The sequence below is a fragment of the Oryzias latipes genome, chromosome 3 (genome assembly GCF_053564925.1).
Source record: "Oryzias latipes strain Hd-rR chromosome 3, Olatipes_Hd-rR_3.1".
Taxonomy (NCBI): domain Eukaryota; kingdom Metazoa; phylum Chordata; class Actinopteri; order Beloniformes; family Adrianichthyidae; genus Oryzias; species Oryzias latipes.
Genome location: NC_136239.1, coordinates 36,308,113 through 36,332,149, shown reverse-complemented (window position 1 = coordinate 36,332,149; position 24,037 = coordinate 36,308,113). Strand labels below are relative to the sequence as shown.

Here is a 24,037-nt window from a genome sequence, read left to right as displayed (position 1 = left end):
CAACCACTTCTGATTGGTCAGACTGATGACATGTGATTCAGCCTCCAAGAATGATTGGCGGAGACAGTTAAAGGGGCGGGACTTTTCAGAAAACGGCTTTAGTTGCAGCTAAATTGCGGTACCATCATTCTTATCAAAATGTCTTTAATAGAATCAAACAAACACAAAGAAAAAAGTATTTTACGATCTTTCATATTCCTAATTTCTGTTTTTTTTTTCAGGGCCTGTTTGGATAAACAGAGAGCTGATATCCTGGAGATGGAAAATGTTTTTAGATCAGTTAATGAGGGCAATTTCCCCCGGCACACCTGACCATCTCCCACGGCACACTGGTCACTGGTTGAAAAACACTGCTCTAAGCCTCCTTGCTGGCATCCTTCACTGATGAGTTCAGCATCCTTCTCCCCAAACATGTAAAACCACGGCTTTGTCCGAATTCACTCACTTTCAATTACTTAGTTCACTATTTAGGATATTTGCCATTTTTCAGAGTGTATTAACGATTTGTAATTTTTTAGGGGTGTCCAAGATCACTTAATACTCACTATGTAGTACACTGCAGTGTTTGTCATTTTTTTCAGTGTCCAAATTCACTTAATAAACGGCAATTGCAATTTTTTCGAGTGTCTTATTTCATTTATCACTCACTACTTATTGCTATATATAGGATGTTTGTATTTTTTTTTTTTTCGGGAAGTCCCAGTTCATTTACTACTCATTACTTGGTGCACTATATATGTTGTATTAAAGTGTCCAATTCAACTTACTACTCACTACTTATTGCTCTTTATAGGAGGTTTATCATTTTTTTCGGATTGTCCGAATTCCCTCTCTACTTACTTTTTGGTCCACTATAGGAGTTTGACATTTTTTCTGGATTTCTGAATTTCCAATTTAAAATTCAAAAATTCTAGTAACCTGGAATTTTTCCAGAAGTCTGCGCAAAACTAGTGTTCTTTGATGCTCACTCAATTAGCAAATATAGACCACAACGCTTTGCATGTGAACGATTTGTCATCAGAAAAAAATGTACGTAGATTTACTTTTCTGAATCATCTTAGTCTTCGTCATAAGAACACAGTGTATTCATAAATAGTGTTTGTAAAATGTTTGAATATTTATTAGGCTTTTACTTTAACCAATGTGTGACATCATACTTGCCAATAAATCTTTCTTTTTTTTAAAGTGGTGAGCACATATCGGAATTGCATTAAAACCCAGGGGACTGGATGGTCCCGCGTTATAGAGTCTTTTGGGCGTTAAGGAGTAGCAAAGGTATTTGGACATAGCCCAGCTCAGTCTACCTATCCTGAGGTGTTCCTCTTTTGTTCTTTGTCCTCATCCTATCCCTCTTCTTCACTCCTATAGAGAAGCTCAGTGTCTTTAAATCTACATGCCTTCAGCATCACCGTCCCAAACATCTTCATTGGTGTCATCGCCTTTCCTGTCATTCTTACTGACTCTTTTCTCACAGCTCCACCTGTTCCATCCTGGCTGCACCGCCTCTTTACCCCTGTTCCACCCTCTTTTGTTCCTCCTTCACCGCTGGCCCCAAAACTACAGATAAAAGCTGAAGAAATGAAATGTTCCAGATTGATTTGGAAATGTAAAAGAAACAAATAAGGGCTGTAAAACCCCCCACGTGATGCGTCACACAATAACACACCGTAGAGAGCACACAACACAAAGCAAACCAAACAACTCTCTGACAGATATTACAGTCTGCGGGCCGCTCGCCTAACGCACCACCTATTCTTTATCAAAGTGTGCGCTGACCTTCCAGGAGGAGTGATAGGAATCAGACGTTGGTGCCGCTCAAATGGGCCGAAATAAAAGCTCGGCCTGTGGCCTTTGATCCATATCGGAGGGGGGAAATGAAACTGCTGCGTTTCTGCATGACCAAAAATCGAATTTAAAAGGAGGACAGTTTCTGTGTGCACGGTGGAAAAATAAACGAGCCGGGACTTCCACGACTGCAGGTAAATAGAAATGGCAGGACAGCCGCTTGTTTACCCCAAAGGAATAATGGGAAAATCACGGACATGTGTGGGCAGCTTCAGAGCAGCAGGACAGGAAAGCTGAGCGCGCCAACTGGCAAAGTGTGGACGTTTGCACACACGTGCACGCTCACACACAATTAAGGCAGGTCCTTTTCACACTTTGCTGTTTTTCACCTGGTGCTTCTTAAAGTCGAACCCCTTTCTGGTTCTCCAACAATCACAAGCAGGACTTTTTTTTAAGGATAAAAATAAATATGATTCATGATTGATGAACACTAAAGAAAATGTACGAACCTGCAATGCTGTGATCTTTATTTAATTCTCTTGGGTATAAAATATAAGGTCATGGCTTCCAGGACAAGGATTCATGTTGAAATAAAAAGTGTGATATTTACTCAGCCAGTTTTTTGACACAACATGAATTGTTTTATTTGGTTTTGCTTTTATGAGTGTTATTATTTTTTGCTATATGTCATTTATTTTATAATTTACTGTTTAACTTTTTTGCTTTACCCTTTTCATTGTTGTTTTGAATGCTTTGCGTTTTAATGTACGGTGCCTTGTTTGACCGTGGTCATGTCAATATAGATAAAAAAGGGTTTTTTTCAGCAGTTTGTTTCTAAACTGAAGGAGGGATTTCATTTAGGATCAAGGTTTCTATGAAACCAAACATCTGAAACAGACTGAAAAACGGCTATTTTGTCAGAAAGACCCCTGAAGTTTCCAGGACTACATCACTCAGGAATGTCCTGCATCCGAGCAGCTTTTATGTTCTGAAAATACTTCCTTTTTGTCGCTTTATTGTTGTTCACTGCTGTTTTTTCTGTCCAAGTCTGTCACAGCCCAGTGAGACACAGCTGTGCTAAAAAAAAAAGTCTGCTCCATTTTTAGTTTATTGATTACTCACCTCCTATTGTCCTTTACATCCACCCACATCAACCTAGTTTTTACTCTAGGTCCTGCTTTTCTTTGCTTTCCTGTCAGCTGCAGCCTCCTCACTCAGTATTAAGACATCCAATTATTTTATTTTGACTGTTTTTCTTGTCTTTTAATTTGTGTATAGGCTTTCTATGGGCAGTTGACCTTTCTAGGTTTTTCTTTACCCTTCACAGCTTGAAAACTGAGAAAAACAAAGAAACGCTTGGAAAAAAAACCCCATCAGATCCTATTTTCACTTGTCTACATTGCTATAAATCTAAAAAAAATATCATATATTCACTGCAGTTTTGCAGCGAGCCACAGGGGGAGAGTATATCACATTTACATGTGTCATCTGCGTTTGTGCTGTCCTACAACAGCAACAAATGCAGACCATGTGAGAGCGGGAATTTGAGCCTGATGTCCTTCAGATTCATCTCAGTATCCACGCATCTTTCACACCCCACCCATCCTCCATCTCTTTGCTGTTCATCTCATTTTCTTTTCATTAGCATCCATCACACCATCACACATTTTCTCACGTTTCACCCAGCAGGCTTTTCATTTCTGCTCCATCAGGAGCCGCGGTAAAGATGAACGGTTTTCACGGAAACTTTCATAAATGTGGATCTTTATCGTCTCAAAAGCTGATCTTAATTCTGTCTTTTTCATTAAAGAAATAAAAAATGAATCTTTTTACTGCTGTCATTTTAAAGATATTAAAACGCTGTTGAGTCTAAATAATCTCCCTTCATGAATGCTTGATAAATAAATGAAGCCGTCTCAAGGCGAGACTTTAATCTTTTTGCAGTCTGTTAACTGACTCTGAGAAAAATGGTTTAATGTTCTAGTTTAGATGAAGAGACGGTTCTGTTTGCAGCGGTTCTTTTCATTTTTAGGAGCAGGTTCAGCGTTTCGTCAGCTCGTCTGCAAAAATCTGAAAGTGTTTTTTGACTTGAAAGTGTTGCATTAAGTTCTCGGACACATTAGATACTAAATTATGGATATTTTGATGTTTACACCTATATTACACATTTAATAGACATCAATGCATGAAGGTCTATTGCACATTGCAGTTCAACTCATTCACACCCCGACTCATCATGTATGCATTTTACCCTTCTCCGCTTCATATATTGACACTTTGGGTGAGTCCAACTCGCCATTTTTCGATGTGCTGCCTGCTCCGATTAAATGACTTCGTTAAAGTTTCACAGATTCTGACTTTTGCCTTACTAATATTATTATTATTAATATTAATAATAAAAACCGAAATGTATTTTTCTTTGTCCTCATTTAGTCTGAAAGCAGCGCTCGATACGTTACTTTCACTTAAAATAGCCTACATGTTTGTTGGTATGTAAACAGAAATTAAAATAAAATTATTTTTATGGTTGAAAACGTAAAAGACAAGTTGGGTTCAGCCAAAGCCATATGTGACGCGGAGCGACGTCCCTACCCATGTAGGACGAGTTGGGGTGAGAACATTTAGCACGTTTAGAACCTCTAGCATACCACTATTCCACAACTCATTGCTACGTTCCCATCATGCCTAGCACGTTGTAGTCACCATTTGTCGCAAAGAATGGTGAAGTCCTTTGGAAATCCTCCAAAATATTTTTCAAGAAGCATCCAGTAAGTACAAAGGGGTAGAAAAGCACAATGGTACAGTGCACTGCAGCCATGAGATGATTGTGGTTTCTTTGTGTGATGGACTTAAGAAAAAACGTGTGTCCCTCTGAATGTGTGCCGTTAAATGACATGTAAATTAGAGCAACTACATATAGTTGATTAAATTTCCAATCACTAAGAACAAATGCATTCATATCTATTGTCATGAAATAAACTAACTAAAAATGATTTTTTTAATCAAACAACTTAAGAAAGAATAATTTTGAAGGTGAAAATGTTAGTTTTGTGTTCTTTAGAGGTCATCCTTTAAACAAGATCCTGAATGCTACAGGAAAATCTGATGCTGTCCAAGTGGGATCACTTCAGTCAAAGGGACAGTTCAAAGTATATTTTTTTAAGTACATATGTATATATTTTGTGTAGGTTGCTGCACCCCCTGTGTTGGGACCCAGAGGAAGGAGGTACAGGGAAAACACAAGATGTCCTAACATACAGCCCTGTGGAACTCCAAACAACCGTGGAGCAGTTATTTCAGCAGTGATAAAATGTGTCATTCTTCTTCTAGAGCTCCGCAGTGACCATTTTGTAGTGACGACATCCTTTTAATCCACGTTTTATGGTTTTATTTACTACTCCAGATGATTTTCACACCAACAAACTTTGAAAAAGGTTGCCTAAATCCGATTCCTAAATCTGTTGAAGAACAAAAAGATTTGGCTTTTGATTTTCTGATTCCTGACGATTTAAAACGTCTCCTGCTGCGTCTTTTTTATTTTATCTCCACTCTAACAAACCTCAGGACATTTTACAAACACTTGGTACAGAAACGTGGCATTCTGCTGGTATTATCTTTAAAGGCCAGGCTATTGTTCGGGTCACCCACAGGTCTCCCCCCTGTCTCTCGCGGTAGATCTCATTATGGGTTGGTGGCTCATCCAGGGGCTGGAGAGGGGCTAAAACACAAGTTTCTGCAGCCGCCTAAAATCGGGCAGGAAGTGAGGCCAGCTGCACTTAAAGAAGGTCTCTGATGCTAGTGCCTACAGGACGTTTCTACAGTCTGCAAGGTGTCAAACGGGAATGCTGGGAATTAAAAGGAAATGAAGAGTCAACAAAATGCCACACTCTCTTTATTAAAAGTAAAAAAAAAAGAAACATAAAGATTTGTTTTAAGCTACCGGGGGAAGCAGTCCTGTAGCAGATGGTGCCATCTACACAAATCTGTAATTTCAATCATCATAAAGACTGAATGGGATTAGAAAAAAGACGGAGCGTAGATGTGAGGGTCGTAAAAGAATGAATAAAGATCATCTGCGCAAATGTGTGTAATTCTGTTTAATGAAGTTTGGATGATGGGCATATTTGGAAAGTTTGGCACTGAATCCTCTGCAGAAGTAAAGGGCAGTGCTGGTCTGCAATAATGAAGTCAGCGAAGGCAAACACACGTAGTAATCAAAATTTGATCCAGGACTGAGCTTGTTCGCCGTCTTTTCGGCCTCTAAACACGATGCTTGTCGCTGAATTATTAGACTCACCTCCTCCACCATCGCCAGCATGCGCCGAGTGCTCTCCAGAGACTGCAGACAGAAAGCAAGTCATCAGCTGGCAGCTCAGAGGGAAACAGGTACAAACTTACAGTTGCTCATCACAGTCCAACGGAAAACTCACAACATTTTGGGAACACGGGTTTCACAATGATCATGGATTATTTCTGGCTTTTTTTTTGGTCTTCTTATTGTGAATCTATTTCTGTTACACTCTTTCTCCTATCAAACCGCTCCATCTCTTCCCCTCCGCCCCTCCCTGCATCCTCTCCTCATGAATTTTCAATGAGGCCATTTTGGCTGCTCTATTATTCTGCTGCTCCCGGAATTATCTGCTCTTCCTGAGCTCCTCTCAAGTCATTAAAGAGGCCAAAGTTCTCGGTTATCCAAAAAGGAAAAGCACAGTCTTAATGAAAGACCGTTTTAAAGAGGAGGGTGTTGAAGCGAGAAGGAGGAGGGTGGGGTGGGGGTGGGGGAGTCACATTTATTGTATCTGTCAGGCTGGAGAACAGGTCATTTTCAAATGTCCCAGAAGAACAGCCTGTTCAGCTCCACAGTTAGAAGAAATTCTCTGTCTGGTGACATGAGTGAGGGTGATTAGAGGGGGGAACAAACACTGAAACAATGAGCTACAGTGCTTCAGGGAATGCTGGTGATGAAGATGTCAATGGTGCAGGCCGCCGTACCTCATCTGTGATTTGGTCCGCACGAGTCTGCAGGTCGGCCAGCTCATTGCGCATGTCCGCTTCGTCTGCCATGTCGACTGTCGACCCGGTTCAAAACAGCTGTCGGGGAAAAAACCAGAGGAAGTTTTAGGAAGTGTGGTACAAAAACCAGCAACCGTCCAAACGCAGTGAAACCCTTTAGAAATCACATTCAAGGAGACTCAAAATTGACCATTATAGTTTAGTTACATGTAAAGAAACCATTGACTGTATACAGGAACCGGACTAAGTGACTTCTTCCCCCATAGACTTCTAGATAAACAGCTGTTATTCCTTCTATTGGTCAAAGTAACCATGCATTCTGCTACCTTTTTTGGCATGTTCTTGATAATCCTTATGCTTTAAATATTTTTTTCTTTATCGCAAGGTATTCAATAAAAGTAAGTGGAGTCTGCTGACCTCCATGTTCAACTGTCAGAATTTTCGATTGACAGATTTGGTGAAGCCCCTTTTTTAAGTGGTAGGGGGTGTGGACTTTCAACAAGCTCATTCCTGATTGGAGAGACTGATTGCCATAGAATTGTTGCCTTAAACCAACGCGGACCAATCACTGCTTACCGACGACATCTGCTTGGCCTCAACATGGCGGCGTCTTTCTCGCAACAAATAAAAGAAAGGTGACTGAATTGCCTTCATTTGGTCGGGGTCTGAAGAAAACCACTTTTTAATGGGTGACGTCACACTCACTCGGTCCAGTTCTTATATACAGTCAGGGAAAGAAACACAAACAGGTAGTGGTGACACAAACGCACACAGTTAAACACTTCAGCAGATGTCAGAAATCCTCATTTTGGTCACCATGATTCCTGCATAACAGGTCAAAGGGGAGGAAGAGGAAGGAGGTGAAGTCTGCCTCGAGGAACAGGACCGAGGCGTCAGTCTATTTTAAAACACACGAACACTCAGCTAGAAAGTGTGGAGGTATGCTCCATGAAAAATGCATGCGCTTGTTGCTCTGCAGACGAACCGCTGTCACATCCAGCTGCTGCCGATGCAACCTTCACTTCGCCTGAACTATTCAGATTGCAATGAGGCGGACAAACTGATCCGGTCCAATCAAAGCTCATTTGTGCGTCCTTTTATTTCAATTGCCCCAATCGTGGCAGACCCTTCAGCAGAGCTCGTCGCTGATACAGATTTAACCAGCCAGCAGCTTTCAGCCCAGAATCATTAAAGCTTCATGTGATCTAATTTCCTACAACATGCAGAGCTGCTGCCATTTGGAGCCAGCCGGGCTCTGTGCTGAATGAGGGGGTTTAACTGCGCACAGAGAAGGTTTAGAGACGGCTTGAGAGGAAAATAGAACAGCAGAGGCTCCCTACATCCAGGCAGGACACCAAAAATTAATTAAAGAGTTCATTTGATTTTAGCAACAGAAGAAGCAGAATTCTGGAAAGGTGAGGAGTCTGCTCTGAGGTGAGCTTGACGAAGACCCTCGCTCTTGTTTGACTTCCTGTCAGTCTCTGACTCCGCCCTCTGCAGCCAACACGGTGGTTAATAATTGAACATGTGCCGGGAGAAAACAGGGAGGGGCAGATTTGCTTCTCAAGCTGGTGATTTTGTGTATTATGGAACTCTGAAATATTTATGCCGACATTTTGATGGATGGTGTGATGCAGAGCTGCACATTTTACAGGTAACTTCTGAGCACGTGAGCAGCTGCTGGGAGTTCCAGGTCATTCAGGCTCCCATCACCTGTCTGCTGTTGCAGATCCCTCTGAAGACTTCCATCGGTCACATCCACGCTGGAGTTCACGGAATGCCCACATGTTGACCGTTGACTGTGCGAGAACTGGACTCAGTAACCCCTTCCCCTGGCATTTCAAACAGGTAGTGTCTGCTGGCTCCAAGAAGCCAAAATACAGCTTTTACTCAGCCATTCAATTGGTTAAAATAACCATTCTTGCTCTGATACCTTTTTTGTAACATGATCTTGCTAATCCTAATTTGGTTTTTCAAGTTATTCACGTTATAAATATGACCAATCAGATGCCTCGATAAAAGTAGGCGGTCTCACGTTCGACAGATTTCTTGAAGCCTGCTTTCGAGTGGTAGGGGTGTGGACTTCCAACCAGCTCACTCCTGATTGGCAAGAGCGGTTGCCATAGAAACGTCGACTTACAGCGACAGACCACTTACTGCTGACTGACAACGTCTGGCTCCAACATGGCAGCGTCTGTAAAAATGGTAATTGAATTGACTTCCTTTCATTGCAGCTGGAAGTAAACCATTTCCTCACTCAGTCCAGTTCTCACCTACAGTAACTGGTGTTTTGTTGTCCATGGCAACCATATAAAAAGAAGAGCCTGACTTCCCTTTGACCTTTTTTCTTCCCCCCTTCATCCTTATGTCTCATCTTTCCAACAATCTGCTGTGATATCGACGTGCCGTTGACTGTTGGGGTCTTTTGCCGCTGCGCCACTTCCCCTTTGCTCACTTGCAGCTCGGATTCATTTCCTGTTAATCTGCGGGAAGTCGCTTCTTTCTCTGCTGCCTTCATTTGAACCAAAGCTTTCAAATTTCCCCCTGCAACAATCTATTGAAAATCTCAGATTTTGGGCTGATATAAATATTAAAAATATATATATATTTTTATATGAATCTCAACTCAAGTTTAGTTTGAAAACTTAACGGTTGGAAACGAATACATCTGCATTTATTTATATCTACTGACATTTTCAGGATCCCAAACCGCTTTACCAAAAAAAAGGAGATACGAGGAAAGGAACAAAAAACAAATGACAAAAGGCATTAAAAAATATATATAAAACAGATAAAAAATTAGAACGCGAAAAGAAAAAAAAGATGCCACCAACTACATATTAGCCCTCATACGCCTTTATTTTTTATTTATTTTTTTATACACTGTATTTTATCCCACAAAGGGAAATTCTTTCTCCGCATTTGACCCATCCCCTTGGGGAGCGGTGAGCTGCAGCCGCTGAAACTGCGCTCGGGAGGCAGTAGCGTTAAAGGTCTTGCCTAAGGACCCTCACTGGGTGATGTTAACTGCTCGCCATTGATATGGTAATGCCCCCCAGTACCATTGCTCATTCCCCTCTGGGAATCGAACCCTGGTTTCCTGCATGGTAGCTTCCCACCTTACCAACCGAGCTTCCCAGCCGCCATTCAGTTGATGTTTCAAACTGTAAAAGTCTGATATCAACCAAAATAACCAAGAGATAACAATGAGAAACAGTCTGAGAAGATCACAAAGTCATTTTTGAAATCTTGAAGACTGAACCACAGAAACAGACACAAACAACAACAACAACAGAAAAATATGACTCAAAAAACCCAACACGAACTCGTCCATCAAAAAAGCAGAAGATTAAAGGAAGAGCAGACCTCACTTGACTTAGTGAAAGTTAGAGATCAGGGCTCAACAGACAGAAAAAGAAACTGAATCAACATTCCCGTAGATGTATATCCCAGAAAGAGTTCCACAATAATTGTCCTCTTTGGTCTTGGTCATAGTGGCGTTTGGAGTGCGACTGTTTAAGGTTGTGGACAGATGTTTTTTGTATTGATAAGCATTTCAAACAGGTGTCATTAATACAGGTAACCAGTGGAGGACAGAGGATCCTCTTACAAAAGAAGTTACAGGTCTGTGAGAGCTAGGAATCTTGCTTGTTTGTTTTTGACCAAATATTTATTTTCCAACATAATTTGCTATAATTTTTTTTTTAATCAGACAATCAGACAATGTGATTTTCTGGATTTTTATTCTTATTTTGTCCCTCCCGGTTGAGGTATATCTATGATGAAAATTACAGGCCTCTCTCATGCTTTTAAGTGGGAGAACTTGCACAATTAAGGGCTGACTAAATACTTTTTTCTTCTGGACAACAATGGATCCATGAGAGAATTAGGACACAGATGAGCAATACCCTGGCTACAACCTGGACTTTAGTATTTTTTTTTTAAATTATTTTTGGTTGATCAAACTATGTGTTATAGATCAAACTCAAACAAATTCCCCTTTGAAATGCTTGATAAATGAAAATAAATGTCCTATTTTATGACTTTTACATGTATTTAACACTGAAAAACTCACTGAAGGGTTTGAATTCACAGGATGAGTAAAAAACCGGATGAAAAACACACAGACACTTTAACTCACAGGTGTCAAACTTCTGACCTCAAGCGGTCAGTGTCCTGCAGGTTTTCCTACTAACCTGATATTGTGGCCTCTTACCATGGACTATGAGAACTGGACTGAATGAATGTGACGTCCCTCTCAAAAAAATCAAGTGAAACCTGTCACAAGAACAGGCAGACGGCTGGTTCCAAATGCAGAAGGTTTATTAGCTCAGCTAAAAGTCCACAAAGCTAAATCAGGGTCAGGCAGGCAGGGGTTAAAAAACAGGCATGAGATAATCAGAGGAGAGACGGGGTAGTCAGGATCCAGGCGAGAGTCGGGGCAGGCGGCAGGCAAACAGAGTCAGAAAAAGGGTCAGGACACAGAAAACCGATCCAGACATAACACTCGGTAATGAAGGCAGAGTGGCTTAAACAATACTTCACACTGAGTGAGGCTCAGTACAGAACTTAGATAGTTCCCACTGGTGACCGGGGGTAAATTGTTCTCTGCATTTGCCCCATCCCCTGGGGGAGCGGTGAGCTGCAGACGAGCCACGCTTGGGAGATGACAGCTGGCTGGGGAGAGCAGGGATCAAACCACCAACCCTTTGGTTATTGGACAACCTGCTCTACCGCCTGAGCCACGAGTTCTGACTTCTGACAAAACCAAGTCAGTCACCATTTTTTCACGATATGGACGCCGCCATGTTGAAACCAGACAATGTTAGTAAGCAGTAATTGGTCTGGGTCAATGTTTCTATGGCAACCACTCTGGCAAATCAGGAATTAGCTTGTTGGAAGAACACAACTACTACCACTTGAAAGCGAACGTTGGAGGTAGGAACCACCTACTTTTATTGAAGCATCTGATTGGTCGGGTTATAACTTGAATAACTTGAACTGCAGGAAAAACATTGTTAAAAAAAATAGAATTATTAAGAACAAAATAAAGGCGGACAATTATTCTGACCTATTGAGTGACTGAATAATAGCTGTTTATGTCTTTATAGAAGTCTATGGGGATTTTGGCTTCTTGGAGCCAGCGGGTACTTCCTGTTTGGAATGCCAGAGAAGGAGGGGTCACTCAGTCCAGTTCTTGTATACAATGAATGCATCCTACAGGTAAAACACTCCTAATCCAGGTAAACAGCAGCAGGAAAGATACAGCAAACCAAGGAGGATGCTGGCCCTGAACAACCAGAGTAATTTAAACTGCAACATCTAATATCTAATGTCACCAAGGAATGCAGACGGTCTAATGTGGACACAGGTATAAAAGCTTTAGTGTGAATTTAAAAAAAAATCTAGATTTGAACATTAATTTCAGACAGAAAGAGAACTTTCCATTTCCAACTGCATCCTTCAGTCCATTCTTCTATCTGAAGCTCACGTCCTCTCTAGCATGCAGCCTATCCACATGCGTGCACGCGTATGGGAGGCTCCACCCCCTCCCCCACCTGCAGGCCGTCACTCGTCTTGACTGACAGCTGCTGTGAGGCCTGAATGCCGCGCTCAGCCGACGGAGAGATTAAAGTCAGCGGGGAAAGAGGATTTAGCTCCCATCGTTTCCTCCACTTCCTCTCACCCGGCTTTCCTTGTTCCTCTCCGTCTACGCCAACACCTCCAGGCATGATGACCATCGTACGGCGGGCCGTTTGGAAGGCAGATTCAGCTCCCACACAACACAACAGAAACTGAAGCTAGAATGAGCTTCGTGTGGAAAAAAAACAGACTTGAACACTCAACGGGCAGCAGTGAATTATTGATAGAAATATGTCGAGCTTTAATTCTGAAAGGTAAAAGCAGGAATAGGGCTGCTAACAGTAACACCACCCGACATCTGAATTAATGCTGGAAAATACATGAATATCAACAAGATGTGGTGGTTTTCTGTAACATCCTTAAAAGCTAAAGCCCTTCTCCTCACATTTCTGTGAATCGTTGCAAAAGCTTCCGTAATGCAGCTCTGTTAGACCGCTAAGCTGAACGGAATGACACGCCACAGGCAAAGCAAGCCTGCAGGACGTCTGATCAGCTGATGGTTCAGAAAGACGTGGAATTTTGGTCAACGACAAACATGGCCGCCTCACGCTTCAACACAACCCAGTGAAACCACAGAAACGACGAATCCCTGCTTAAAAAGATTGAAAGCAAAGCAGAGGAATACAGTGATCTGCTCCTGGGAAAAAGCTCATCTCGAAAGATTCACTTCTGACTGACAGCTGAATATTATCTATTTAAAGGTTGTATTAAAAATAACTCAGCAACGGTTGCCATCAGAACCACTCGGATGAAAAAGATTTTGGCGTTTTTAACAAGTTCTTGTGGCATTTTCCTGATGATGAGGTCATCTTTAGCTTAAAATTGCATGTCTGAGTATTTCTATATTCTAATCGGTGTAAATCAGGGGCAGACGAGAAAATGTCTTTATTAAAAAGCGCTTTTATTTGTTATGTAGAAAACACGCTTGTGGGGGTCACAAACTCCCTGCAGAGCTCAGGTGAGGACAACTGAGACGTTCATGGATGTCTGCAAATGGAGGCATCAGAATGGAGCAGAGCAGGGAGCTTGTGGCCTGCACAGTGTATTTTCTGAGTTATTTTTCATACGACATCTTTTCGACTGCTTCTGATTCACAACAATTTAAAAAAACATGTACTCAGAAATGCTAAGATTCATTTTCCTTATATAAAAATGCAACAAGAACATGTTAACGACCCCCAAAACACTGGCTATGTCCCAATTTCCTCCCTACTCCCTAACTACTAAAAAACTATGTGGTGTCCTGGATTTTAAAAGCAATTCGGACTCCATGCAGTAATTGGTCACTACTTTTTTTTTCTTTTTAAACCGCGAAAATAACTTCACCAAATTCACAAAGTGAAAATCTAATCGTTATTATAGATTTACAATGACTATTTATGAATCCACTGAACGCTGACGATGAACACGTTAATTGTTTATTTAAAAAACTACATTTAAATTAGGGCTGCTGATATAGAATTTTTTATATCACAATACAGCTTTTTTCACATCAGGCAATATTGATAAATGTCACAATATAAACCAAATCACTATATTTGTCCAATTTAAACACTGCAGACAAATGTGAAATCTTCAGAAGGTTGTTTAGATTTAAAAAAGATCATTCGATTTTTATTTCCTTTCATACTTTAAAATGTATTGTTTTTTCTTTTATTGGTTTTAATGTTTTATTTCATTTTATTTTTACAATTTTTTAATTTGCTTTTATGCTTTTTATTTTTTCTATTTATGTCTCTACTATGCTAAAATGCTAAACTTTGGTTTTATGCCTTTAATTCTTCTATGCTTTGCTCTGTATAGCCTTTTGGGTCTCCTTGGCTGGTGGTGGAAGGTACTTTATGAATAAACAAATGAAAATGAAAATTAAAAGATGCAACGAAGGACCATGATGCAACAGTATTTTATCAGATAAGAAAAGACATTTAGATTACAAGCTAAACTGAAAATTAAAGCAGAAGCGTTAAAACACTGCAAAGACGCTGCTAAATCTCAGTGGATTCTATTCTGTTGTTTTATTTATGAAATACTGTTTTAATTCATGTCCTATGAATAAATTGTGTTGTATTTATCCGCCACGTCTTAAAGGCGTTAAAGCGACCCGTGTTTACATTTAGGTGACAGACGAAGCACCTTGTTAGCGTAGCATCGCTAGCATCATAGCATTAGCGTCTAACAACAGCGCCGTCTCCAAATCAACACTTTTTTATTCCTGTGTCTGTTGCAGCTGTGAGTGAAGCAGCTTTATCCTCCAGTTCTGACTGGATCCTGCAGAAAATCGCTGTACGTTCAGCTGTTCCACAGGTGAAGTGACTGCGGGGCGTCTCGCGCCGTCACGCGCGCTTGTTTCACCCGCGTGCAGACAGTGCAGGAAGACATAAATTCACCCAAAGGAAAAAAATAAACATGGCTAAGTTTACGCAAACGTTTACTCGCCATTTGATTACTTAACACTCTTAACTTTTCCACGCTAAAAAGGAGAAAATGCCCGCAACCGGTGAGTGTTAATCTTGGACCCTTCAAAATAAAAGTCTGGTGCGATTCTTCTATCGAGAAAAAATTATATCGCAACATAATAAATCATCGTTTTATCACCTAGGCCTGATTTAATTTAATTTAATTAATTTTTTTACAAAAAATGTTAAAACGCAATGCATTGTGGTTTTTCGCGGAGACTTCTGGGAAATTTCTAGGGCATCCCATTTGGGAATCGTAGATTCGGACAGCACTACATAAATGGAGAACGCCCTATAAAATGAACTATGTAGTGAGTAGTGGGGGAATTCGGACACATCGACCAGTTTTAATAGTCTTTAATTTATAAGGCATAAATTCATCCATGTAATCTCTCTGCCTCCAACATAAAGGCTGCAATAAAACAAAAATGTGAAAATAATCTGGACAAAATAAACTACTAACAATAACAACAAAGGTTTACATATTTCTTCTCGTTTTTCCTTTTCATTCCTTTAGATAACTTTGGTTATGAACTGTGGCTTTAATAATGCTCTGAACTGAAATCAAAGTAAAAAAAAACATAAAAGTAAAAGTAAAATAAACCAATTTGTTGTATTTATTTTGCATATTGAGAACCCACTGCAGGAAAGTTTCTTGCAGAATTTTTTAATGCGACGATAAACATTTGCAGTTTTTCAATTTGTCTGACAGATTTGCAGAGGGTTCGGGTCACGACTTGCGGTTCAAAGTTCAACCAATTCCCTTTTCTGGTGTGCTCCCTCTAAATCTGTCAAAGTGCTTTCTTGGTTTTAAAAGGATTGAAACGTTCTCATGTGAATCAAAGCAGAGCATTCCAATCGTCTGTAGATCCTTTCATGAAAATGTGGGAGGAGAAAACCAGGAAATTAATCCACTTTTTGAATGGATGAAGACTTTTCGGCCTTCAAAGAACCAGAATCTTCCTCGTTTGGGACGAACCACTTCTCTAACCCTTGTGCTATCTTGCGCTATCGGGAGGTGGGTCATCTGGACCCCACAAGATAACACAAGGGCTAACCAGCTGCCATGAATCCAGCTGAATGTTCACTCCAAAAAACAATGTTTGAGGAAGAAGTAGGACGCCGGCGAGCGGCGGCGGCTGCACTCAGTGTCACAGTTCGGGAATTCAGGTCAGCTGGGCTCCTGTTTGGCTGCATGTTTCTTGCAAGCTTACGCTCAACCCAAATGGGATGATTTTTAGGAGAACTGCTGCACTTTTCTCCTCCTCATTCATCCACGGATTTATATTTGCAGATTTATTCCGTGGAGGGGGTGAGGGGTTGGAAATAAGCTTTACTATTCCTTCTCCTCGTCTGTGTGTGAATAAGAATAAATCTGCTTTTCGGGAGTTTTATTGGATTTCTGGATTGTTATGTCCTGCAGGAATACAGGAAAGAGAGCTGAAAACAAAAAAGACAGACGCCTTCGTTGACTTTCCTGGAGGACATCGTCATGGTGAGGATGAAGTGACATTGGGAGGACAGAGGAAAGCATAAAAACCCTCCGTTCTTTGAGGGTTCTTATGTTATTCTTTGAGGTGGGCTAGCTCTTTATCGAGAATTAAGGAATTCATAAAGTGAACGGCAGATTTATGAGATTAGCAGAATTAGAAAACATCTTCTGGTCTCTGAACCTTGAGGCTGCAAACGCATCGCGCCCACAGAAACATATCTGGTTGAATGATGGGTCATTTCCCATCATTCTTTTGTTTAAAGTCTATTCCGCTACCTTACAGCCCCTCACAACCCCAACCTACTATTACTGGTATATATCAAAAAAGGTGAGAAATATTAGAGCTATCCAGCTGTACAGTTTTGATCCAGATTCCAGCTCAGACGAGGAAAACAAGGACGCGCATGGATCTATTTGTCTGCAAGTGGATGCATCATAATGGAGTGGGGCAGGGAGCTTGTGGGTTGCCGTAGCAGCTCCTATGTCACACCTAGAAGCTTTATAAAACAGCATTTTGTCGTCAGCTACCAATTCACAATCATTTAAGTAAAAAAAATACTCAGAAATGAAGTTTTGAACGTAATTTTCTTCATAAATGTCCTCAGAAAAATGCAACAAGTTAAAAAAAGTAAAAACAGTTTTTTATTGGAGCCGGTCTTTAAATGGTTTTGGAGAGATTCTATCTTTAACCCTTGTGCTATCTTAGAGGATCCCACCCTAACATTGATGTGTTTTTCCTACCATGACAAAGGAGGATAAAGGTGGAAAGATTTCATGTAATCCATGGAAACCAGTGAAGATCACAAATCATTGAAGAAAAAAGGTTCAGTGGGTCTAGATGACCCACCTCCCAATGTTAAAGTGCCTAGGATAGCACAAGGGTTACAAATAGATGTTTAAATTAGTTGTAGCATACTGAATGAAAGCCTTTGCATCTTTTTTCTTTATCTTAAAGTTCAATTATTGAAGGCACAAAACAACAACGAAGAGAGACCAACTATATGAGAATGGGAATTTTGGTGCTTCAACGTTCTGATCAAAATGGTGTTTTGTATTTTTAGTAACTACACAAAAAATAAGTTATTTTTTGGAGAAAAAAATGGCAATTTCAGATATTTTTAGGTGGTTTCTTGTATGCGGGTAGTTTTGGTCCGGCCGTATCTGTTCCATCAGTCCGTCCGTCCGTCACAGCAGAGAGAATTTCAGCCAAAACACACACAGGTGAGTTTCTGGGGGAAATGTCCATTATTAGACGAACACAGACAGTATTGGGACAGACCTTCAGGCAAGTTAGAACAGCTAATTAACCTTCATGAATGTCTTTGGACTTGTGGAGCAGAAAGTCCACACAGACGAGGAGCCTGATGCTCTGAGAGACGACTGCTGCTTCACTGAAGGAGGTTTTTAAGAAGAGGGGGGTCAAACAAATTCATTCCAAATGCAGCGACTGCTTTCACAAAACAATTATATAAGGAACAAACTGCTCAGTTTTTAATCTAATGATTATTTCTGACCTTTTTCATTTAATATTTTATAAATGACGGGCTGTGTTATTGAAATATCAGAACCCTGACAAGCAGGTGACCAATAAATTGAGGTTCTAGACTCAAATACAACACAGATAAAATAAAAAAGTGATACTTTCATTTCCTCACTTAAATCGCTGAAAATCCGGGCTTGAAACAGGAAAAATGAGTAAAACTAAAGAAAAAAAGGCTCTGATAAAAACAAAAAATAGAAAAATGAAACAAAACAACCTTAAATTTGACCCAAGAAAAGCTCCAAACATGAAAAAAAAACAAAAAAAAAACTATAACACAACATAATAAATAGTGAATTCAAGGCTGTGTTATTCAGTTAAGATTATTTTAAGGTGTTTTATAAATGAAAAAGCAGCAACAAACAGACAATTTGCTGAGTTTGGCTGCATGAAGACCGCCTAAAAAAACTGACCTGAACTGAAAAAACAGTTAAAAAAAAGTTTTACAACTTTGAGTGCTATAACTCAAAGAAAATATTCAGTTTTCTCTGCTTTAATTATTGATATTTTTAAACAAACGTGAGAGTAATTTCTAAAATTAGCTTTATTAGTGAATTTTTCTACAAACAGACAAAACAAAGTCAGCAGTTTTTCAAAAAGAACGACTGAGAATAAAAAAAAAAAGCTCCTTAGTGCAAAACCAGTCAAATGTGCATCGATGTTATCCTAAAGTTAGGTAAAGAACACAGAAGGCAGCATTTATGTGTGGATTCCTTATAGAGTGCAGCTGACTGCGTGCACGTGCACACACATGCACACACACACAAAGCAGAGATATGCTGGACGATGGAAACTTATCCTGGCGTTGCAGATGATGTTGAGATGGAGAGCCTGGTATAACTCACTTATGGACACGCAAACATCTGGTGCAAACACACACACATACACACACCCTCCTGCTACACTAATGGCTTCTGCTGTTGCTTCCAGCCCTGCTGGACTTTCCTTAGAGGCTTGAGCAGATTCTGACGCATTTGGAGGCTGGGCAGAGTGAACTGCTCTCCTGCTGACGGCCGTTTCCTCCACAAACGGTAGATCCACGCCGCAGACACGCGGCGGTCGGCATTTCTGCCGTTTTTCGGCCGCATAGACCTAAAGAAGGCTGCGCACACGCTGCTGACCCCATTAGATGCAACAACCAAGATCTGACCTGGCCAGGAAGAAAGCCTGGGGCCTGAGCTATTCAAGCCGTCCTGCCACTGTCTGCTAATGAAGCGGGTTTGAACCGCCAGCAGAGTCCAGGGTTCTCCAGCGCACCATTCCCTTCCTACAGCCAGATTTACCAAAAAGGACATTCTTGTCAAAACAAAACTGGCACAAAGTACAAAACAGGCACAAGGTAAGGGTTTGCAGGAAAACAAACCAGAAAATGAAAAAAAAAACGGTTAAAGTGATGTAAAAAAAAAACAGATTTTAAAGGTTGAAACCCAAGAAAGGTGACATAAGACAAAATGGCTAAAACATCATTAAACAAAACTACAAATTTTGAATGAATATAGGAAATATCTTTCGCACATATTTTTTACAAAAACAAGCCACAACAAAACAAAAGCAAGAATGAAGAATGAAGTCGATGTGACATCAAAAAAACGCTCCTGACTGTGTTTGGTGAGACTTTCAAAGACCCCCTAGGAAGAATATTCTGTTTTTTCTTATGGAGAACGTATATAAAGAACATTAAGCTTAAAACTGTATATCTGAATATTTCCTTATTCAGATTTTCGTAAGCAGGTTAAAACTGCAGAAGAAGAAGAAGAAAAGCACATTTGTTGCAAATAAAATACGCTGGGCGGGCCACAAGCTCCCCGCTCCGCTCCATTCCGATGCCTCCACTTGCAGACAAATAGATCCATAAACGTCTGAGCTGGAATCTGGATCTAAACTGTACGGCTGGACAGCTCCAGCAGTGCTCGCCATGTTCGTTGCACCGTAAATGTTAGCTTGGAGGTGTGAGGGGCTGTAAGTTAGCGGGATAACGTGTCACAAGAATGTTCTCACCAACAAGGAGGGAGGGGGGGACGGGCTTGCTCTGCGTCAACAGTCCCGCCCACAACTCAGAGGTGAATTTCTAATGAACTCCTGCCGCTCTGCAGAAACTATGTCCTAGAAAACAACACCTCTAAAAAAAATGTTGGCTAAAAACGGCATAATCATAATTAAAAGGCCACTGGGCTTTGAAAATAGATCAAACGATGATCACAGTGGGACTTTAAGTTTTGAAAATAGATTTAATAATATTTAACAATAAAATCACTATTAACGAGAACGTAGTCTGAGTTGTTCAGGTTTTAGAAAGTTTTCTAAAGACTTTTCTCAGGTGTTTCAGAGAAAACACGTTCAAACCAGGACGGAGGCGTCGAAGAACCAGTCGACTTCCTGCCAAGAGCAACGCCCGCTGTGACAATATGGCCCCACTGCATGAAAACGCTCCCTTACGGAGAGGCAGGAGGGTCACACGCAGGGAAATCTGCTGTGGAAAATCACCGAGAAGAAGGCAGCACTCCCATTAGGACGTTAAGAAAATAGATGTAACTGTGTGCGCAGAACCGTTAATGTCGGAGGTTCAGGGCCCAGAACAATGGAAAGGTCTCCGTCCTTCTGCCGTTCTCGCCAAATGCCACCAAATGTTGACAGCAGGCGGTGGAGAAGCAGATTAACCAGACGGATGTGAAAGCATCATTCAGACGAGGAGAAGGTCTGAACGGATTTCCACATTATAAAATCAATACAGATAAATAAAAGCTCAGAGCTGCCACCTTTTGAAGTTTTTCAGTCTGTCAACTTCTGCTGAACTCGAAAAAGCAGACGGAGATGTGCAGGCAGGCAGGCAGGCAGGCACGCAGGCACGCAGGCAGGCAGGCAGGCCGACATGACAGTGTGGGACGTACAGGAGATTGAAGCAATCATTTGAGGCCTGCAGGGATAATCACTGCAAAGCCCCACTGTCCCATTCAGTGAGGATAAAACCCACTGGATTAATCTGCAGGCCTGAGCAACACACACAGAACTCCAGGCACTTGCATAACACACAGACCCCCCCACGCCTTCTTCTCAGTCTCTTTGCTTTATGTCATGTATGGTCTCCTTTTTCGGTCACTTTTCCTTCAACGCCCAACCCGCCACTCTACACGCTCACAAGATTGTAACAAAAAAACGCACCATTTCGTGGTTAATTCACTATTGACCTGCAGCGTTTTTTGTTTTTGTTTTTTTAACTCCGCCTTCCAGGTGAAGAGTATAGCATTTCAGTGGAGCAACACCGGAGGAATCACGTTCCTTCATCTGATCGATAGGAGGGAACGGAGGCCCACTTACAGCCGGATGAGGCTCATCACGTGCAGCGTGTCGGAGGGAGAGACGGGAACGCTGAACTGCAAATGTTTGCACATGGAATCCACGCCCAGTCGTGTATCAATCCACACGCGCGAAAACAAAAGTATGAATGTCAAAAAAGGTCATTTTAGATTTGATGTTAAGAATATTCACCAAACCATCCTCAACTCTATGTAGCCCCTGAAGCTTTTTCAGCTTCTCTGATGCTCATTTCCTCATTCCAGCCTCATAAGGGAGCAAGAAGACGACAAAAGCTGTGATCTCCTCGTTCAGATGACTGTCTGTTCTCCCCGGAGGCTGTGGGTCTGTGGAAATGTCTCACCTTTCTGTTATGAGCCAGGGACAGCAAGGAGTTGATTAGCAGCAAGATAAAGTTTCATAAATGCCTGGAAAAAAAAGCTGCCAAGGTGTCTCTGCAAGTATTTTGAGCAATTCTGCTGGGGAAAAAAAACCCAAACATCTCATCTGTTTTCTAATAAAAAAGTGGAAAATTTAGGCGGAAATCAACTACTTCCGGTTGTAACTTGTGACGAACATTTGTCATAACATGTTAGTTTTCTGATCACATGCTGGAAACATCCTGTTTTCCCGATTTCAGCTGAAATCTGTCTGTAAAAAAGCATTTTTTTCCCTTTGTTTCCCAGGGCGCCTGCGCGTCAGCGGAGCTGTCCGCGGTGCTGAAGCTCCATCACTGCCGGGACTCTCCCGCCTTCAGACCGAACAGCGACTTTAATCCGGTTCCAAACTCAGCACGGACTGTCGAATCCAGGAACGAGTGAAAGCGGGAACGGAAACAATCTCAACCACTTCGTTATTTTTCCAAGCTACAGTTTGAATCTTCCACTTACTTGGGTGTGTTTGTGTCAAAAGGGCGCGAAAATCAGAACAGCTGCTTGCAAAATTAAAAAAAATAGAACAAAGCGTAAATAAACCATCAAGTATTCTCCAACGATAACCAAACCGTTTATTGGTAACTCCGAAACCCCAATTTAACAAATAATTGAAACTTTCGAGCGTATTTCCGTGATTTTGTGTGGTTTTAAAGCTGGAAAAAAAGCAAACAAAGACGTCAAACGTACCGGTTTAACTTTCTGTTCCTCGCCGCGTCCTTGTTGTTTGCTCAGAGAGAGTGGACGAGGTGAAAATGTCTGTCAGCTCCACCGCTCCGTTTGACGGGACTGTCCCCGCCCTCCCCAACCACTACCGAGCGGAGCCCGCGGATTGACACAAACGCACTTCCGGTTAACCTTTTACAAAATAAAACCGATGCATCTTTAAGGAAATATTATTTTATTGATTTTTGTTAAACTACATTTTACGATTATTTACCAAAGGATGGCTGTGGAAAGAGGTAGAATAAAATGTAAATTGTAAATAAAAAATGTTACGATAACAACACTGAAGCAAATAAATGGAAATAAAACAAAAGAATTATGTAAATTGATCTAAACTGAAGACCTGAATATGCACAATGATACAGAAATACCAATAACTAACAAATCATGTTAAACTTTACCATCATTTATGACAGAAATACTAGTTTTTTAATAAACCAATACATTAAATCAATACAAGAGATGGAAAACAACGGTTTAAAAATTAAAAATATCTAGTTTAGTGAAACCAGATACACAATAACATGAAACCCACTGACTGTGACCCAGACATCTTAAGTTCTGTGCAAAGTTTGCAGTCTTTTTAGATTTTTTTCTTGTAGTTTAATTGTAACCATATGAGGCGCTTATTTCTGACAGTTACTCCCATAGGCTTACATGTTTGTTTTGACAAACATAACAGAAACAGATCAACAACGAACCCGTTCTTCTCTCCTCTCTGTTGTCTCTAAGTAATATGAGATTTTTTTTAAAGGGGTCTGGCTCCATCAGCACTTTTCCACCATCTATCAACCACTGAACTTTCCGCTGTCTGACACAGTTAGACGGGTCATTTTCACCAACACATCTCTATATGGACTTTGTAACATAAATACAAGCCCACTGTATTGAAGCATTTGAGTCATATACATCACAGAGTAAGTCATTTTACATCACACCTGTGGTAAAAGAACAATCAGCCTTTTAGGGCGTTTTTAGGCATCTGCTTTTAATTTGAAATTGGATCAATAGACTTCCTTTCGCGGTACGCTCGGCGTGAACGCGCACATAAAATGGCCGCACCCTTTGACGTCACTGGAAAGTTTGGGCACCCTAATGAGCAAAGATGCAATTAATACTTTTCTCCCTGTAATAATTAAAGAATTAGAATCTTATTTACATACTATCTCTAATAGCTTAAACAAAAAGGCCATAAATATGTATGAAAACTGTCTTTGAATATTTTCAATGCAAAGCATCTGTAATCTTTCTTTTGTAATACATGTACCATCCTCTGACATTGTCGTTGTTATGACCATTGTTCCTGTCATACATATTTGTTGTGTTTGTTTTGAACAATAACGTTTTTAAAAAAATATTTAAAAAAAGAGCAAGGATGCAATCTGGTAATTTTAGATTAAAAAATAAAGAATCTGTGAGAAGAAAAAAAGAGGGGGATTTTTGACAGGGATTTCCTCTTGTAATTTTGAATTGTGTAACTTTATTAAACACAAAAAATAAAAACACAACATGAATGAATGAGTGGACTAAACTCATCTAAACCTATCGACACGTTGCTCGATGGAGGTGGAGTGAAGGAAACTGATGTTTAAGCACACAACGAGATTCTGGAGTTTGATTCTTGGCAACAGTCTGATGATACTCATTCAAGCTCCAAGAT

General features: G+C 40.7%; 1 protein-coding gene and 1 long non-coding RNA gene across 3 annotated transcripts in view; one reads left to right on the top strand and one right to left on the bottom strand.

Moving 5' to 3' along the window:
* LOC101170749 (synaptosomal-associated protein 25-A) overlaps positions 1–22,477 on the bottom strand; it is a 38,687-nt gene extending 16,210 nt beyond the window's left edge. For both annotated transcript variants that reach the window (XM_023953676.2, XM_023953675.2), the window contains exons 1-3: positions 22,342–22,477; positions 6,778–6,876; positions 6,083–6,124 (exon numbers count right to left, since the gene is read on the bottom strand). In XM_023953676.2, coding sequence (XP_023809444.1) covers positions 6,083–6,124; positions 6,778–6,849 — 114 coding nt within the window. In that variant the 5' untranslated portion in view covers positions 6,850–6,876; positions 22,342–22,477. The remainder of the gene's footprint in view (positions 1–6,082; positions 6,125–6,777; positions 6,877–22,341) is intronic.
* On the top strand, positions 14,682–23,785 carry LOC144991024 (uncharacterized). The gene is made up of 5 exons (XR_013654936.1): positions 14,682–14,938; positions 16,321–16,392; positions 21,158–21,365; positions 21,487–21,565; positions 21,907–23,785. It is a non-coding gene; the product is annotated as an uncharacterized LOC144991024 (long non-coding RNA).
* Positions 23,786–24,037: the final 252 nt, after the last annotated feature.